Source organism: Ptychodera flava, chromosome 20 (assembly GCF_041260155.1).
Source record: "Ptychodera flava strain L36383 chromosome 20, AS_Pfla_20210202, whole genome shotgun sequence".
Classification (NCBI taxonomy): domain Eukaryota; kingdom Metazoa; phylum Hemichordata; class Enteropneusta; family Ptychoderidae; genus Ptychodera; species Ptychodera flava.
In genome coordinates this window covers 20,149,890-20,170,861 of record NC_091947.1, presented here as the reverse complement: position 1 = coordinate 20,170,861, position 20,972 = coordinate 20,149,890, and the positions used below count along the sequence as shown (strand labels likewise).

The window sequence follows — 20,972 nt, the reverse complement described above, 5'->3', positions numbered from 1 at the left end:
AATATTCCAAAATTATCTATGCAGAGTGAAGAAGTGACTGCTCAAGCCATCAGCCTTCACACACATACTGTATGCTGAAAAAAAACAGTTAAAAATACCTGGTACAAGCCAGCAAAGCTAAAGAGCAAATCACAGCAGTGTGCTGTACTTATACCAGAAATCAATAACCACTTCAGCAGTTAAAATAACAAATTTAACAGAATTTCATGGTCCGTCTTCCCAAATATCACTGATAAAAACCATCGAAACTTGCAGGTAGCCTGTAAAATCATCACTGTACAGGTTGTGATATATGTGAAGTGCTACACTGAATTCTGAAATGCACAGTGCACCACATCTTGGAATATTCTCTCCTGACAGCTCAGCCACCCTAACTTATTTATATGACACAGAACATACATGTACAGGGTAGAAAATCTTTCATGTGGAAAGATGACTTCTGATGTCTGATGGTCAAAGACTGAACAAAAGGAGACTTGTGAAAACAACCTGGTAATCAGCAAAAAAACCCATCATTTTGCTATCTCAGCATTTGCAATAATTTATTGAAATGCTGATAAACAATCAATACTGATTGGTCACACCTCAAATATCGTGACTGCTGATTGGCTGGAATGTCATTGACAGAGAACAACATAAAAAATTTCAACAAATGTTTCCCTTGAGGTTCCGTTTGAATTGTAACGGATACATGTATTACGCCATTTCGCAAGGCATGGCTTGAGTTTTCTGAGAGCAACATACACATTACCAATCCACTAACTTGATTAAAAACTTGGTCACGCCACAAGTGACTGTGATAAAAACAAGACCACACTCGTGCAACTTTTCCTACCGACGACGACGACCATCTTGTGCGTTCTGACTGTAGACAATGGTTTGGTTGGGTCCCACAGGGACGTCAGAGACAAAGACACCCGACTAAGGGGATTACTAATGGCACATCATCCTCCTACTGCTAGTCTGGCATTCTACAATGGACTGGAAACGATGCCATTGAAGTAAGCACCGTGATCCCAACAATTTGAGTATTTGCCTTTCCAATCAAAAGGCAACACTCTAGCAGACCACTTTACAATCTGTAATCCTAAGCTTTCTTGCGTTTCGAATGTTTGTCTTTCGAAAGATTGAACTGAATCATCCACTTCAATTTTTTTCCTCTCCACAGCTGACAATGGGCTTCGTACAGCAGTGACGATAGAAAAGTCCTACCCATCTAATCCTGATGGCAATGCTTATCAATTACACATTGCACACGTTTACAGGGGGCAAAGGGCCAACCAGAATGATTCAGGGACGGCCATTCTTTTGTCCCCGTGTCCTCAGGCAATGGGGGAGGAGCTGGGTGCGGCGGAGGCTCCATTTGGTATCTAATGACGACTCAAATCCAAAGGCCCCCCTCCTTTGCTTAAGTAAACTGACACAAAGACTTTGACAGACGGAACAAGCCTTTGTGTTCTTGTTCTTCAGAGGTGCGAAACTGGCTAATCATTTAATGGGGCGCAGCATCCATTACTCTTTTTGTGGCAGGGTGCCCAATAATTGGGGCTACTCAAAGGCCTCGGCTGCTGCCAGCCTGGAAGGTCCAACAGCTTGTGACCTAAAATGAGCTGACCTCTTGGTTAATATCTCAAGTCTCCAGGTAAGGTCTTGGTTCGGACACTGAGGTGGACAAAAACACCCATCAATTCATTACAAATATATTTCTAAAGTTAAAATTAATCAATATGGTGTTTATTTTTTTTCTCTAGTATCTTTTAAACAACTAACAACTAGATCGATTAACTTTTATTGAACTTCTTATAAGTGGCATCTGTGTTTATTAAAACAGCCGTCCTGTTGATGTTTTTTTAATTGAGGCGGTATTTAAAAAAAGAGCTGTACTACAAATAGAATATATCTTGGCATATGTATTGACATCTGATTCATCTCGTCCACCTATACTGCCAAATGGTCAAACCAGTCACAGTCGAAAAAACACAGTGGCCAGAACCGGTACCACGGCAATAAGGGTTGAACATGTATTCCATGACAAGATTGAAACCTAGCATAAATCCCAACTTTGTGGGTTCCTTTCAGAGTATTTCACAACACCCCACATCGAAAAAAAATAATTGATACCTTCATGCAAAGTTGAAGGGCTTCAAAACCCTCAAAGTTCACATTTTTCACTTTCTTTGCGCGGGTTGCACTTGACCTGGAACTGGATAAATTGACAGCATATGTCCATTGGCAATGAATATAAAGTATAACTGGCCTGACACATGGTGCTCCACTATTCCTGCAAGTTGAAGCAATGCTGGATGTAATACACCTTCCACTCACATACAAAGTCTAGACATTGTCACAGTTTTCAAATCGTTCGAATCAAATTGTCCCAGTTATTTCAAATACTGAACCAATCATATGTGCATAATGTTGTATTGAAAATCTAAAAACAGAGTAAAAATTTTAACCCTTTTAACTCAATGATTCATTAATTTGTGATGTGATTCGATTTTCACTGTTTGAAAATCGTTGTCACCAGTGACTTTCTTCTCTCACATTGATGTCTGCATTTGTCTGCTTGTACAGGTCTTGTCAAATTTACTTTAATAATTCACAGACTACACTGATCTCTGACCATGTTGACATTTCACCAGTGCGAGATGCTTTAGAAATTCCTAGAAAGTCGGCCATCTCATGGCATCTTCTTGCATTTCAAATGTATCAATCGACGTGGCCATCTTCCATGTCAGTCCGTGTCTGCGCCGGGTTTATGGATCATATTTTATTACTGTCGTGGATTAAATGCGAGAGCTGCGATAAAAAATTGGCATTGCCTGCATATTTTTCATTCGACAGGCTGACATCAACAGTATAACCGTATTATGACTTGACTGTTCAGGTCATTTATATCTGGACGGTGAAATTTTTCCGCTAATTACCAACCGTGAGATGAAAGCGGGCGCGAAAGATAATCCCATGCCTTTCATAACAAGCAGCAGGAGAATAGAAAGAAACACAGACGGGCACGCTCATTCGGAAATGAGTAACAATGACCGACAAGAGAGAGAGAGAAATCACTTGACATAATCTGATTGATGCAAAATGTACACACCCATTTAGAGAGCTCTCGTCTTCTCAATCATCGCACGATAAACAAGCGACCTAGCGGCCGATATAGCTCCGCTGTGTTTATGTAGAGAATAACTATTTTTGACACATGTTGATGAAGAAGGTGGAAATCTTTGATAGCTCAATGCAGTGGCCAGAAAAAAGTGGCTAAAATAGCTGCAAAAATACAAAATTGAAGATTTCATCATACTTTGAATATATCACATCGGATCATCCCTAAGAACATGTCAACCAAAGCTATCTGATGAGTAGTTTTTTGAGAATAAATTTTTCTGACCAAAAATGGCAACAATTGGCCCCCCCCAAAAAAAATTGCAGATTTCATCATAATTTCAAAAGATCAAATTTAGTTAATCTATAGAAACCTGTATACCAAATTTCAAAGCTGTAAGACCAGTATTTTTTGAGAAACATATGTTTTGACCAAAAATGGCTAAAATTGCCCAAAAAATTCAAAATTGCAGATTTCATCATTATTTCAATAAATATCATTTAATTCATCTATAGAAACCTGTATACCAAATTTCAAAGCTATCATATGAGTACTTTTTGAGAAACACATTTTTTGACCAAAAATGGCAAAAATTGCCCAAAATTACGAAATTGCAGATTTCATCATAATTTCAATAAATATCATTAAGGTGATCTGTAGGAATGTGTATACAAAATTGCAAAGCTATCAGATGAGTAGTTTTGGAAATACACATTTTTTGACCAAAAATGGCAAAAATTGCCCCAAAAATACAAAATTACAGATTTCATCATAATTTCAATATATATTACTTAGTTCATCTATAGAAACCTGTATACCGAATTTCAAAACTATCAGACCAGTACTTTTTGAGAAATATATTTTTTGACCAAAAATGGCAAAAATTGCCTTAAAAATGCAAATTTGCATATTTCTGCACAATTTGAACAAATCTGAAATAGATCATCCCTAGGGACATATGTACCAAATATCAAAGCTATCTGACTGGCAGTTTTGAAGAAGAAGATTTTTAAAGATTTTTTTTTACCAAAAACAACAAAAATTGCCTTAAAAATACAAATATGCAAATTTCACCACGATTTGAACAAATCTGACTGAAGTCACCCTAAGTAAACTGCATATCAAATTTCAAAGCAATCGGACAAGCGGTTTCAGAGAAGAAGATTTTTTTACCAAAAACACCAAAAAATGCCCCAAAAATACAAATATGCAAATTTCACCACGATTTGAACAAACTGAAGTGAGGTTACCCAAAGTGAAGTGCATATAAAATTTCAAAGCAATTGGACTTGCAGTTTCAGAGGAGAAGGCAATTGTTGACGGACGACGACGGACGACGACGACGACGACGACGGACGACGACGGACGACGACGGAAAATCAACCTATTTGATAAGCTCCGCGTCGCTGACAGCGGAGCTAACAAAGCTATTCAAAAATCAAACTTAATATTTAAAAAAAAAAATGTGAGCCCATTATGGATAGATAACTGGCAAGTGCATTTTTCATCATTATTTAACAGCCATCTGGTATCGCATGTTTCTTTATGTGAACCCTATGGTATAGTGGTATTTGCTCGTGAAATAGACTCCACGAAGCGACACCCACAGTAAGCTTGTTAATTTAAATTCAAACACAACTCTCACCCACAGTAAGCTTGTTAATTTAAATTTAAACACAACTCAGAAATAATTTTACGCAGGCACTGTACTTCTTGCAGTGGTACGAAGAATTTTATCAAAACACGCATCTTTTCTAGAAATTCTATTATTAACTGAGACAGCGGTGATGCTATTTATGTATCTGCAGTAAAAGTGTGAGGGATGGAATTTGGACAGTTCAGCTAGCCAATCAACTTGCATTTGTGTGTGTGTGTGAGGCCAGGGCAGCTTTGAACTGTCGCCCAGACTGGCACCATACATAAATATTTTTAGCATCTGACTCCACTCCGCATCCAATTTTAGTATCGAACAGACATAATATCACTTCTCATTCAACAGTGTACCAGCGTCCTCTCTAAAGATCATTGATATAGCCAAATGCATTGATTAGCAATGATATAACATCAGTATATACATAATCTTATTTTTTTATTATTAATTTATTTATTCATTTATTTATTTTTTATTTATTAATTTATTCATTCTTTTCTTTCACAGGACAAGCACAGTGCAGCTAGGGCGATTGCAAAACAGCAGACATATATATTACTTGAAACCGAGAGACGACTACATTTTATTAAACCTTGGTGAAATGAATTGTGGGATAGTAATGGCAGTCATCGTTAAGACAGACTACTCTCCGCCCGATCGTCATTCTCTTGCGATATTTATTTTTCTCCGTAAATACTATTAGATGACCTGAATACTAAATTATACAGAGCCGACATACTTAAATACAAGCTATGGTATTTTCTTTTGTAATATGCAGACCTAAATTATCAATTTTGAAAGACGATGTCGGTTAATCTGAATAAATTTTCGTTGCAGTTTTTCTTTGGTGGATAGAATGGAATTTAAACTCTCGTTAAAGCGGAACAAAGAGACAGGTAATGGAGCAGGGCTCATTAATAATATATGATGCACAGTTAAGTCGGCTGAATCTGTGACATCTGCGGGGCTGTACTCATTCTTTCACCGAAGATCAAGGTGAAAGTGTTCCAGGAATGTGCAGCAGTAAATGAAAGAAGCCCTGGCAAATATTCATCCCCTTGATGGCAGCTTTGAAAAATGAATGATATGTCACTCAAAAGTGTGCTTAAACAAGAAAAATAGTGAGAGTTAACTCTCTGCAGAACTGCCACTCCCCAGGACAAAAATTTACCAACTCAAAGAATTAAACAAAAATGTTGGTTTGTGTCATTTTCTTCTCCAGATACTGAAATTATCTATAGCCCACTATGATTCACTGATCCAAAACAGAATTCAGGTCATGTCCAAACTGAGATGGCTTTTTGAACAACATCCAAATCTGCACTGGCTTCAGAGAGAGGCAAACTCCAGTCCCAAGTCATCCTGGCTATCTCCCCAGCCTATGTATTCACACAACCTTAAACAGCTCCACTACATGTGCCTGAGTCGGCCACAAGGTCAAGATTGCAGCTTAGGTCACACATATTAAACTTACACCCTTCACCGAGAATTGTCAATTCATAAACACAAAACCCTGATATCATGGCAATTTTTGTCTACTTGATGTGTGTGTGTGTATGTGTGTGTGTGTGTGTGTGTATGTATGTATATATATATATATATATATATATATATATATATATATATATATATATATATATATATATATATATATATATATATATATATATATATATATATATATATATATATATATATATATATATATATATATATATATATATATATATATATGCATAACTTTCGTAAATCTTCTTCTTTACGGTGGCATACTAATCTTCCCCTCCATAAACATATTGGATTCTACTTCGCACATATTTGGAGAGTGTCTACTCCAGCTCCTTCACGCTCTCTCTATGTGGCATAGTTACACAAGGCTATAAGCTTTCATGTATCCAACCAGCATTCGTGTGTCTCACAATGATTTATTTTTGATATAGCACACACATGCATTTTTGCAAGGATCATATTTCCAATTTGCTGTACCTTATGGTATAATTTTTTTCCCCTCGTCCCTGGCAATTTTTTTTCCCCTAAACAAAGCTTCTGTGGAACTATAACACGATCTTGCTAAAAATTAGCCACCTTGGTATAACGCACCGCCCTTACTTTATCTCTTGGGCGGTTTCCAAGACGATGCCTGGAAGTCCGCGTGCCAACAGAGGCAGTGTTTTGGGGATCACGCTGGTAGAAATTCAAATGAACCTGTCCCCAGTCACCTTATAACAGCATACCGCGGCAAGTGATACGGCAAAGCTTATACGGTATAGGCTGACCTAACACTGAAATTAATATCACCCTGACAAAAGAGGTTTCACCTGGTGATAACCCTTGTTTTTTCAATAAAAGGGAAAATAGGAAATGCTATCTGGGTGGCGCTTCCCAGGAAATCTCCCTGCAAAATTTTGCATAGCTCATTTTGCTAATAAAAAAAATATAGTCTCTATATACAAATATTCAGTCAAATTTGCATATTTCACATCATTTTCTTATCTCTGTTTCCATCTATCTGATTTGCTAATCAGAATGTTATTCAACAGCACATCCATTATGACCCTAGCTTTCAAAAAAAATATTCCTCAAGTTCAGAAAGAAAAATTAGGACAAAGAAAGGCGGCTTTTTCTCAACTGAGACATTTGTTTCTGAAAAGCCAATATGAAGCCTTAAAAGTGTCAGGCGGCTTGATTAATCCACTTTTTTTCCCCCGCACCAGGTTTACTTTCTCTCTCCGCATGTATTCCACTGTTTGGGAATTTTATTCAGAAACATCACAAGTATTTTTTTACACCACACTTTTCAGGCACCTCTTCACCAGTAAAACATGAATTAAAATCGAATGAGATTCCAAAGGGCTTCATATCCCTCTCCCCCCCCCCCCCCAAACATGCTGACAAAGACCCAGATCCGGATTTTCAAGAAGGGCAGTTTAGTTTAAATGTCACTGGCATTGAATAGGCTGACCTTGGGAGGTCAAAGTCACACCTGTGTGCAGCAAGCAATATGACATCATAACTTCCAGCTAACAGATCACCCCAAGCTGAGGGTACCATCCTTGCCAGAGTAGAAACTGAAATATTTGGTAAACACCACCTAAAGGAGATTTATTTTACCGCTTATTATCGGTCAATTAAATAAACAGTCAATTAGGACTACCAACAACGTCAGCTGTTGACTTTACCTCTAAAGACCAATTGCTGTTGATGTTGGACTGTGTAAAAAAAAAATGTGTTAAATCTACTTCAAGCTCTGCTTTGCACTGGTCGTTTTAATGAAACTTCCAGGGCTGGAGTAGCTGACAAAAAATTTATTCTCAAAGCCTGGTTTCAAATACTCCTCTCTGATAATTACCCTACAGAAAAAAATAATAATATATTTCCAGTCTTGTACTATTCAGTGCTATTTACCTCAGACTCAGAGGACTTCACCTCAAATAAATCAATAATTAAATAAATAAATAAAACAAAATTAATTAGAAAAATTTATTGTTACTTCCACTGAAGCACGTCCATTGCAACAATAGATGGGGACATCAGAAAACAAATTTGCAAAATGATGTATTTGCAGGTGACTCTGTTTATTCCTACATTATTCTAATTTCTCTGTGAGGAGGGTTATTTTACTTCAATAACAAGTGTCATGTATTCATTCTCCCAACACAAAAGCTTTCTCACAATAGCTTTGAAAAACTGTTTAATGTGATTACTTTGGACATGGCATACTTGAATTTAGATTCACCTCCGTCACATGAAACTTCATCTAATATAGTAAAAAAAATTAAAAATTCTTAAAAACATATTTTGTATTATAATATTGATTTTTTTCATCTATTTATCGTCTTTTTACAACCCTTCTGAGTAAAATTTAAAATTGAATTTTTTTTCCTGAGAGAAAAAAATTATTTCAAAATTTTCATATTATTGACATCTGAATATCCCATACTGAAAAACAAAATTTAAATTACTTTTGTGTTCAACAAGAAAAAAAATACGGAAAGCCATTTTAATTTAAATTTTATCAGTAGGCGATATATAATGAATATCTAGAAACGTATGTACAGTGTTTTATTTTCCTCAACCCAATCAAGGTCAAAGTCACATGATAGCGTATACTCAGCTGCTATTGAGACAAGGGTGCTGTTTCCACGACTGCATTTTCAAAAATAATAAAAATTAGCACGTTAAAGGTATTATGCCTTTGTAATTATTAAAAGCTGAGCTTCTGCCTGCAGATTTTTTTTATTTTGAGAAATAAAATACGATACAGGGAATAATGTATGTCGGTTGATTGACCTTTCTTTGGGCCTCAGTTTTTATGATAATACAAACAGCCGATTAGTGTCCTGAATGTACTCGTGATTGGGGGCAAATTTCTGCATTTCCTCCGAGTCGTCAGCACTCTGGGACTGCCAAAGGGATGAAATATCTAATATATTTTAACTGTGTGATTCATACCACAAATTAGCGGCATCACAATGTGAAATTACAGTCATAAATAATTAAACGGTATAGGAGAAATCTCCACAGATCATCGCTGTATACCACACATTAACCGTGGAACTCGCAAGATTTCGAGCTGGCTCAATGTGGAAACAATAGCTGTGGTGCAGATATTAACCGGGGGGATTTCGACAGACAATATTCCGAATCGACGGTATTCCCGCTGTTATCATGCTGATTCCGTTTGACGTCTCCGTCAAAAGATTGGTGAAAATCAGTAAAAAGGCACCAGTGTCATGGGTTAGTTTGGTACATATATACTGTTTAGAGGATTGCATATATTGTCGAACGGCCCCCCGAGTACAGCTCCTTTCCCTTCTCTTTTTTGGTTGTGCTGCTTGTCAGTGTTGACTCTTTCGACCGGATGGATGGAAGACCGTCGCCCCTTCATCATTCGGAAACGCCTTCCTCGGCGTAGGAGAGGATTTCGGAAGAATCAGTTAGGCTTCAGACGGTTAGAGACTTTTTATGTCCTATTTGAAGGTGTCGCTGAAAAAAATATATAATATTACGGCCTCCCCGGCCTCTCGCTCATGTAAAGCCTCAGACGGTATCTCGTTTGTTTTCTATTGGCTGTGTGATGTTGAAAGCGGTCGGGCAGTCCTACGAACGCTTGCAAAATTATCCCGTTTCACAAAATATCCTGGCAGAACAGAACTGTAGACGTTAACCATTATGTCACAGATATAACAGGGAAAAGGGGCTCTCATATCGACAACACAACCGCCGCCATTTTTGCTAGATCCTACTGCCACACGCACACACATTCACTTCGAATATGTTCAATTTCATTTTCCGAAACACATTTTTAGGGTACTCACCGATTTTGTTTCTGACGTCTTGGCAAACTGATATGTGGGGAAATTTCAAGATTTGTTTCCACTTTTTACTTTTGCCTTTACGTTTTCCTCCGCCGCCTGAATTGACAAAGAAACCGAAGGGCAGTTATGAGTAAATTTGGGGAAATTTAGCTTGGAATGGTTTCCTATGACAAGTTTATCAACGCCATGTTGAAGGCAACACGCAAGAACAAATAGAAAATTGTTTACTAATCGGGCTTACCTTCACGGGCTTTGAGTAAAACAGTATTAGCTACAATATTTTCCAACTCCATAAGTTCACTGTCGGCGGTCGTGAGGCTCCTACGGGCCTTTATCCAACCCTAAAATCGAGCGATTTTGAGGGTGTGGTAAGCTAGCTTGCCGATCATGCACAAGCTCTGCTGCCGAATAAAGATGGCTGTAAACGTACGAAGCCCTGATGGACACTACCATTTGCCGGCGTGGGGGTGGTCAGCTCTATGACTCTCGCTGTACGGAAAGAGTACCGAACACACGAGTGAGCAAGTTGTTTTACTTTGCAATATAAACCATGGCCATGGCATGTTTCAAAATTGTGCAAACAGGAATCTCCGTAAACGTTCACCTCTTAATATTTAATCTTAAGACGAAAAACACGGCAAACAAGTATGGTACGGTTGAGTTCAAGTGAACAGCGAGAACAGATTGGAATGGGGATTATGGACAGTGTGACGTCATAGCCGGCACCTCTGACACCAGCCGACCGGGTCTTTTTCAGTTCGAGGTCATTTATGGCAAATTCACGTGGGTCATCGATTTTTTTTATCACTACCTTGGAAATAGCATTCGAGATTGTACAACCCTGAACGATAGTAAAGAAAAAAGGACGCATTTGTTGTGTAGAGAAAGGGTTTCTTCCAGACACACTTTATAGAGCGGAAGATCTTCCGCCCTAGTCAATGATGGAAAAAAAATTACCTCCATGGTATAATCTACGGGTCCGGTTCCTCCGCGGGGAAGGGGTATCCTCGCGATCCGTGCCCTGTCTGCATGTTCTGCAGTAAACTTTTTTCAAGTTTTGCGAATCGGCCTGTCCAACCTCAATATGGTATTGTGCAAAAACGTTGCAGATATACAAAAGTCATTCGATGAAGTCAGATGACAATTCCCCAGTTCACGCGTTTTATAAAATTCGCTCCTGTATGTACACAACTGATTATTGTATGTTATGTGGTAATGCCATTGTGGATGCAAACTGTATGAGTACATATGTCAGTGCTGGTCTTGTAAACATTGTCTGATTCAACTCTACTGTCGAGCTGTCTTTTTGTTTGAATGCGTCAAAGGAATATGCATGTACTGGGCCGGGTGCCCTCGTTCTGTTTTGACATCACATATTAATCCCTCCCCACAACCCGTCCGACTTTTCAGGTGCACGTTCAGTGCGCAGGTCTTTACTCTTTGCCTTACTAATATAATTTGGATTACACGCATTTTTTCACGTTCTTGAAGAAAGAAGCCAAATTCGATTTTTAATGGTTGACGAATCGGGGGATTAAATAATCTAATCGGCCCAAGGCGCTCTATTCCCAGTTTCACTGTGCCTGTTTATATTTAAAAATTTACGTCCTTTTTTCTCCTTTGAAAGTAGTGTCAAGTTAATCAGTTTGTTTAGAGGTGAATCTGCCTGTCAATTAACATGAAACAAGTGCATTTGATTCAGTCAGTGGCTCTAACTTTTTATAATTTTTTCCACTATTCCCTTTTAGTGTCAATGACAACTTTTTGTACATGACTTATTTAGCTTGTAAACACAGCGCCTATACGTGTACAATGCATTGTTATTGTTTACATTTGAATTCTAGCCCGGACTAGAATTCACTTGTCAATAAAAACAACACAGTCTACACATGTACATCATCGTGGTACGTGGTGATGGAAATACATTTGCCTCTTTGTGATTATAATAGCTTGATCCAAATTACGCTATTTGATACTCTAGGACTCGATGAGATGAGATCAATGACTTCCCCGTTGGAACAGAATTTTTTCGACATTTCGGTGTATAAATATCTGTATCAACATAATTACCTTAGTGACACATACATATACTTAGAGATATGAATATATTAAACGTCACATTATGCTTACATGAATAAACATAGATACATAGCTGCAAGCTTTGTTGTACTTTTTTGTTCCAGTTGTAAAACGCCGTCTCTACTACTTCCCAATTCACATGGGAATCTCCAGTGTTAAACTTTAAATTTAAAGGGGCGGCCCTCAATTCCTAGATCTCGAATTAGTGGTCGTTGATATTGACTGTTTATGTGATTTTAGTCCTGCGTTCTCCTTTGAAAGTTGTGCATAGGAACACAATTTGCCTAGAGACAAAGCTGATACAAAACCCTGCCCCTTTAAGTGAAGTAGATACTGCCATTGTCGACAAGAAAACCTGAATTCGTTCGTTAGCAATATTCACTGCATATTGTACAATGAAAAGCGTTGTGTCGGCTTGGCTCACACTGTTTTTATTTCAATATGCTTGACAGGGAAGAGAAAGAAGATGTACTAGTTTTCTTAATAATAAAATATCAAAAATATGCAGCTATTTTAAAATGGAACAACAGACAGCAGGTGCTTGACACGTACCAAGTCATGGGGAATTACAAGAGCCACAGGCTCAATCTGCGACCAATGCCACCAAACCGTCCAATGGGCTACGTTGACTACTCTTTCACAGTGTTCAACAAGGTAAATGACTCTACAAAATCAATGAAAATCATATCCAAAAAGCATAATTTTTTACTCTGTCCCTTTTACACAATATATTTTCTGTAAAAACGAGAGAATTAAAGACATAGTCGTAATGGCACTTTTAGAGAGAAGTAAATTCAAAATGTCCGCTTTTTTATCAATTCGTTTGGAAGAAGTTAAAATTTTGAAATACATTTCCGGTTTTGGAACAGACCTGAAGATCATTTACTCGAATCTAAGCCCAACCTTCTTACCAGACTAATCCAGTACCACGTTTATTTTTACAATAATATGTAAATAGAATCTTACCCCCGGGCCTATTAAGGATGTTAAATCGGTATATAGCCCTGTTCTCTGCAATCTCGCTCATTTTAACATCTTGATACACACGATACATATTTTTATAAACGGTCTAGCAATGTTCAAATCGTAGCCAAGTAAAAGCACGTATAACCGCGATATTCCATCGCCTGAACAAAATTCAGGCGGGAATATACCCCTTGCCTGGACCAACAATTTCATGCATCAATCTTGTCGAAGTTTTCCCTTCCGCTGCGAACGGTCGACTTCTTTGAAATTGGTTCTGACCGTCGCACTCGGTCATCCTTGAAACCTGTGGAGCATACTCCGTCAGTTGTGGTAGCTGACTGTTCAGAGTGTAGAAGTGAGGAAGGCTGACTGGCAGATAAATCGACAGAGCCAGACAGGAAAATCGTCACAAGCGGATAGGAAGACAGACACCACGCCAACTCTATAAACTGCACAAGAGACACTTCTCCGTCCTATCACGCTGACATTTAAAAGATTTTGATAGTTCTGTTCATATGGTCATGTAAGACCGAGTGTCAATAACATGGCTGCGGGTGGTGTTTTATGAGAATAGTTCCAGACATTTTGTTTGGAAACTGTCCATTGACGAGCTTCATTGTACAAATTGCACAACCCCAGCATCGGTTAGTATCTACTCGTACAATTATAGTTTTATTTAATTTCCATATTTTGTTCTTGTCAAGACCGTGACTATTTATCATAAAGCATCGATGGACCGTGCATAAAGTCACAAAGTTTGTCTTCCGTCACATGTTTACATGTTGTAACTTTATCGTGAGTCTGTCTAATTGGGGTTGAAGCGTGTGTCAATGTAACACCACCCTCATCGTTGAATGTCACGACTTTAGATAGGTTTCGACAATGTCGAGCGTGCCGTGAAGCCCCACGCGACGCTTTCACACTTTTTTGCCAGTCAGGGCACGTGTTTCACAGTGGTCCCTCGTAACATTTTGGAAACGACACTTGCGTCGCTGCTGATGGCTATAGAACGATGATGACGAAGGATAAGTTTTTGATTACGTCATGCCTTCACATTCTTAAACGCCAATCTTTATCCGTACGTCACAACTACGCGCACTTTTCGTTGAAATAAAGCTAAAATTCAAACAGCATTTTTTATTCACAATCTATAAGAGTTATTTCGATAGGATCGTGGCAGTGAACTGTAAGAAGGCCCAGAGAATTATCAAAGTTATCCCCATCATAAGTGAATCAATCAAAGCGATGAGCCATGTTAAGACACAAAGGTGAAATGGTTTACAGTTTCCTACCTAATTTTACCGAAAGTTTTAGTGAAAGTTTTATTTTCTCAATTTCAAGACACATGCTGCCTTTGTATTTAGAGATGTATGACGAAAGAAACGTCTACAATGTTAAAATTCGTCATATGCGCTCAGCATATGCGCACAACATCTGCTTCTGACAACAGAAAGTCGGCCATTTTGTGTCTGTTTTGCGCACGTCTTCACTACTAGTTCGTGGTCTGTCGTGACTTTTGCATCATAACATGACCATGGATAGTCGAAAAGTATACCATTTTCGTCGATCTCGTATGTAGTTTTCGAAAATATTCACAAAATTGTAGGACAATTACTTACTTTTGTAAATCCATTAGAGAAGTGGAACGTTATTATTATAAATCGGCTTCAACAGAAATTTCAAATAGTAGCGCCACTTACAACAAAGGTTTCAGGAGGCCAGTGAAAAGATTTGGAGTCGTGTCTTATCATAGTGACGAATATCACTCCATCTTATAGGACGACGGTAATTTCACCGAATCACGTTCGACCCCAAGTCCCTGGCAAAATCTGCGAAATGCGAGCAAAGGGGGTATGATGAGCCTAAATAAACCACCTTGAAACAGAAAATTATGAAGTTCGCTCAAACTTTCCTCCCAGAAAGTTGAAACTAATATTTATTCATAATTAAGAATAAAATAGGGTTTCATCGTGTAAAGTTTGGGATTTGAGACTAAATTATCTAAAATTTACCGATATTTGAAATTTAAAATGGTCGCTTACACACTTACGAAATGTGGGGGATTTATGATTTTCACAAAAAGTGTGTTTGAAAGATTCTTGTATTCAATAGGCCTTGGCATTTATCTATACTGGAACCAGACCAACAAAGCTTTGTAAAAGTTTTAGTGGTCGACACTCTGTCCTTAAAGGTGCATTCTATCCTTAAGGTAGTCGGCGCCTCGACAGTGAACGACCTAAACTTTTGATCAAACTTTCCTCGATGAAACTTTCGACCATTCTCTGGCCAAATCGAGAATAAAAATCAGGGGTCACCGTGCAAAGTTTGGTAGGACTACTAGAGAAACAAATGACTTGAAATTTACCGAGATTTGAAATTCAAAATGGCCGCCATTCCTGTGTTAGTAACTCGATGGGGTGAAATAAAATTTTCAATTTTCGAAAAACTAAGACGATGAAATTATTTCTTACTCCAACAGCTTTAAAATGAGCCCCAAACAAGTGGTAGATCAGAAAAAAAAATTGTACAAATTTGAGAGTCCGAATATCTGTCCCGATGATGGATATCAGAGCGCCACGTTTACCACGTCCTCACCAGCCGTACGCGAACAAATCATATTCGATTCAAACAACTACGAAGGGGATTTGATAGAAAAATAAAAATCAAAGTTCATCTGCTTGTTAATCACAACCACTTGAACCGGTCACTTAAAATTGCCACACTATTTAAAGTAGTACAGCCATTGTGAAGGATGTTGGCCTATCCAAATTATTTCACCTCATTCACGCCGAACTCCGTGGTGGAAGATCTCGGGACACTCTAGCCATTAACGCTCTAAGGGAGCGTTCAGTTTTTACGGCCTGGGGGGGGAGGCGGCAAAATCTTGTTGCCGGTGTTCAAAAAAATATAGACCCCCCTGCATTTTTTGTGAAAAAAAGATGACCCCCCCCTTTGTCAGACGAAAAAAATTGATGACCCCCCCTGAAAAATAACCAAAACCCATATGTCAAATTTACCCGCATGGTTTGGATTTGAACTCCGGTACGCGCCGCACTTTATTCGTGTAGCAGAGATGCCAGTGCACAAACTTCTCAGCCACATCCATTGAAACGTCTGTTAATTAGGACGACTGTAAGGCAATTTTTAACTTCATTTCCATAGACAACTCATGTCCATGGACATTGTTTAAAGTAAACTTTATTGGAGTGGTTCGCCAAAGGCAGCCCTCTGGTTAAGAGGGTCATGGGCCATTACGTAAAGTCAACTTTATTCTAGTGGGCCACCAAAGGTGGCACGCCGGTAAAGAGGGTCGATCATGGCTATTGCATAAAGTAGACTTTACTGGACAGGGCCGCTGAAGGCGCGCGGCCATTACCATTATTCAGTGCGTGATCCCAGGGGTCCCTCAAAAATGTTTCTAATACAAGCCGCGGCTTCAATTGGGAATTTTACGGTAAGATTGCCGTGGGGTATTACATAAAGTCAATTTATTGTAATGGGCCGCCGCAGGCGGCCTGCCGGTAAAGAGGGTCGATCATGGCCATTGCAAGAAGTAAACCTAATTGGAGTGGGCTGCCAAAGGCGTCTGCCCGTTAAGAGGGTCATGGGTAATACATAATGTATATTTATTGTAGTGGGCTGCCGAAGGCGGCCCGCCGGTAAAGAGGGTCAATCATGGCCATGGTATAAAGTGAACTTTATTGTTGGTATTATGTTTTGAAAATGTGGTGACCCCCCTTTCCTTCCAGTGAAAAAGCAATGACCCCCCCCTTTGCGGATTCCAAAATTACGATGACCCCCCCCCCCCCTGGATTTTGCCGCCCCCCCCCCGGCCGTAAAAACTGAACGGTCCCTAACACCAAATGGGATTTATTTCCGATTACATTTATATCAGTATACCTCTCATAAAGCAGTTTAAAACAGAGATGTCTGCAAGGAGATACCACCTCGCTCTTTGACCTTGACACTGACGACATTCTAAAATATTTACATCCGGGTACGTGGATTCAAGGGATTCAAGGCGGAATCCAGCTGAAAGAATTAGAGAAGTATAGACCATGTACAATGTATCATAGACCCAAAATTTCTTTCTTTATCTCGAGGTGAAATATTAAATGTTGCGCCATTTTTATCGATACTTTCAAATTCCGCAGATATGAAGATCCCGTGAGACGTGATAGTATGGTAAACCGCTGAACTACAAACAGTGGCGATATTATTTCTTGTGCAATTATAATCTTACCGAAAGTTTGGCGCGCCGATAGGAGATATCTGAAAATTATTTTTCGATGACGCCGATAAGATGTAATTGATCTGCAATTCGTCTGCTGACGTAAATTTATCGGTATTTTGACCTCTCATCTTCAAGTACTGTAGGTCACCTGACACTTCGATGACGTTAACCCAGTCGGTGCGGGAGATCTTTGCACGCGTCTTACGTATGGAGTGCCTCAAGAAGAATAAAAAAACCACGAATACAAGTGGTAAAATGTCAAGGAAAAATTAAAGCGTAGACAAAGTCTTGTTTTAGCGATACATAACGCAAGACATTTGATTTTTCGAGATACCGTGAAAAACTCAGAGACCTACGAGTACGGTACGGTGATTCAGAATTACTGTACGTGTGTCTTACGCACTTCGTTACTATTATAGCGGAAGAGAAAGCAGAATTAGAAAGGGAACTATTTTTTAAACATAAATTGTGATGGAAAAAAGTAGTTTCAGCCCTGACGTAAACTACAGCGGCATATCTGGGACTAGATTTATCTGCATTCCCAGTAAGTGGTTTCCTAATCGTCAATCTTCGACATGGCTATGTTTTTATTTGTGCTGTGTCTGCCAATGTGTGTGTGGATCGATCATTGTTGGTGTGATGACATCATGATAGCTCCGTTGGATGGAGTTGCACATTAACCTCATTTTTCCGGTCGAGTAACACGAATTCGAAGTGCAACGGTAACGCAACGTTGACTGTATCAGCATTCACTTTCTCTCAGTCCAGTCCAGTGGAGGGGCCCACGATCAAGCATTATGGTTAGCCAACTCGTGCTTTGGTAACATAAACTATACGTTGTAACTTTCAATTAAGATAAGATTTGAGAGAGAGAGAGAGAGAGAGAGAGAGAGAGAGAGAGAGAGAGAGAGAGAGAGAGAGATAGAAGGGAAACTTATTTTAAATTCCAAAAGGCGTTGGGTTTGTATTTCATACCCAGTTTGCGCAGGCCGGATTAGCAAAATTCGTGCCTTATTTAACTTTATTACATTGTTGCCACATGACGCTCCCGGTGATGCTTTTGCATATATTTAAAATTTCTTAAGTGTAGCTTATTAATTACGTCTACCATGGATTAAGGTCTTGCATTTCAGTTTTTCACTTTATCTGATCTGTGTAAACCTTCGCTGTCTTCCATCGCTGAATTGAAAAAGACTGCTCGTAAAAGTTCCAATTGCTGTGCAATAAATAAGACAGAGGTTTCTCCTGGCATTTTTTCTCTGTTTAGACTTTTACAAAAGACATTCCTAGTGCACAGACCACTAAAAAGAATTGTGCCGAGCACATAAACATCATGGAGGTCTTACATATATAATTGTAATTTCGGCTGACGCGACAAAGTGTTTGAACCATAGCAGCGCGGCGACTCTGGCCAGGAAACGCGGAAAGGGCATCAATATCCGGAGTAGAGTCGGACTTCCAAACCACAAAGCCAGACTCTTTTAGTTCAGAATGATAGCTCACAGCATAATCAGCAAGTGCGTGAGTCACATGAATATAGATAGGCAAATAGAAGGAAACGTCGGGAAAAAGGGTACAAAGTGTTGTGCTTTGGGGAAGGGGTCCTGTAGTCAGGGTATTGCAAGTTCACGTTCACATTTGGAAAGCTTGATGGCATACAGAGTTTTGGCCAAGCGGCCGACTTGTGTGAATTTAACATTTTGGAGGAAATCATCGTAAAAGAGAAATGGCAAACAGGGTATCGTAATTATGAATATTTTGCTCTGTCTTTGCGGTTGGAAAAGGGGAATTTTATTGATATGAAGACAATTTTTAGGGGAGGGGTGGAATCACAATAATTTTCCGGTGAAGAAACTATATACTTATTATGCAGATTATACATTAAACCACAGTCGCATGCAATTGTACGTTGGACGGCCTACATGGCACCATGGAGACAGAAGAAAATTGGCCGTCCGGTGTGCGCACAATATCACGCGAATGTCTACTAAGGTTTCCCTGTTCCTCACTTTTAAAGAAACTTTCTTAAATTTACGATCTCCTGTAACTTCCGCTGCTCTTCTCTTTGCGCCCCAAGATTGAGAGGAATGGTTTTAACATCGGCACTGTGCAGTGAGAGGAAGTCGTTCCGAAAACGGATAACGTCAAGGGTCACCTCCACAAATCTGAAAAGAGGTCGGAAGTTTTACGACGTGGCAATGGTTGTATATTTATGTATAGTTCTTTTTTAATGTCTTCTCTGGGTTATAGCTTTTAAACTCAAGAGACGACAGTCTTCGGAAATAATAAACAAGCACAGACTGGAAGTATAGGGAAACCCGGCCGTCTTTACGGAACTGAAGGCAACTCTCCTACAAAAGAAACAAGATTACAAAATACGCGCTTAGATGTAAAACAAGTTAAACTACTAGTATATAGTAACAAACATATTCATAAATACTAAAATTTGCGATCGTATTACTGATGTTAGATCGTATTATCATATTTTCATTATTTTTTTAACATTACTTATACACTTTCTTATTGCCTTCCAAAGTGTGTTGAAATAAGTTGTTAGCCTAAGATTTTCAGAAACCACACACTGCATGCATGGGGCTTTAAAATGAACCAAGGGCACTGAGCACAGGGCGCCTGGCGGAAGGAGGCTGGGGAATGTTATCTAGGTCACAAAATGGCAAAGTTGTTGATTTGTGACATGGGTAATAATATCGCTGTGTGGTGATCCAGGCACAGGGGACTCGTGCTTGTTGTTTATTTGTGTCTGTTTGTTTGTGTGTATGTGTTTGTGTTTGTTTATTTGTTGTTTTTAATAAAATAACAGCGAAAAGCTGTTTTGTTAATATTTGTCAATAAAGAGCAGTTTATTTATTTTTTTGTTTGTTTGTTTATATATTTGTTTGTTTGTTTGTTTGTTGATTCGTATTTCTGATGGTTAGGCTTAGGGTTAGGCTTAAGTTAGGGTTAGGGTTAGGGTTAGACTTATTCACTCCCTCTATATATTGAGTATATAGAGGGAGTGAATAAGTCTAACCCTAACCCTTACCATAACTTAAACCTAACCCTAACCCTAACTTAAGCCTAACCCTAACCCTAACCCTAACCCTAACTTAAGCCTAACCCTAACCCTAACCATCGAAAATACGTATCAACAAACAAACAAAAAAAACAAATATATAAACAAACAAACAAATAAATAAACTGCTCTTTATTGACAAATATTAACAAAACAGCTTTTTGCTGTTATTTTATTAAAAATAACAAATAAACAAACACAAACATATACACACAAACAAACAGACACAAATAAACAACAAGCACGAGTCCCCTGTGATCCAGGTGGGATAATCGTCTCGGGACAGGAGTTTATTTCATATAAAGAGCACCAAAAGTATCAGTTCTCACTAAAATAGGAGACAGGGACATAGTAACTACTGTAGTGTATTGACCAGCAAAAAAACATGCGTTCTGTTTGAATAGTACTAAAGTGTCGCATTCAAAGCGTGTGGATTTCAATCGACGTTGACAGCATAGAGGTTTCACAACTGTGAGATATTTACCTGGCGCTCTAATTGCTATCTCACATTGTTTCAATAAATGTTTATTTCATGCGCAAAA

At 38.7% G+C, this 20,972-nt stretch overlaps 1 protein-coding gene across 1 annotated transcript in view; it reads right to left on the bottom strand.

Annotated features, from left to right (window-relative positions):
- LOC139120272 (G protein-coupled receptor kinase 5-like) overlaps positions 1-10,526 on the bottom strand; it is a 53,510-nt gene extending 42,984 nt beyond the window's left edge. The window contains exons 1-2 of the mRNA XM_070684552.1: positions 10,320-10,526; positions 10,079-10,174 (exon numbers count right to left, since the gene is read on the bottom strand). Coding sequence (XP_070540653.1) covers positions 10,079-10,174; positions 10,320-10,371 — 148 coding nt within the window. The 5' untranslated portion in view covers positions 10,372-10,526. The remainder of the gene's footprint in view (positions 1-10,078; positions 10,175-10,319) is intronic.
- Positions 10,527-20,972: the final 10,446 nt, after the last annotated feature.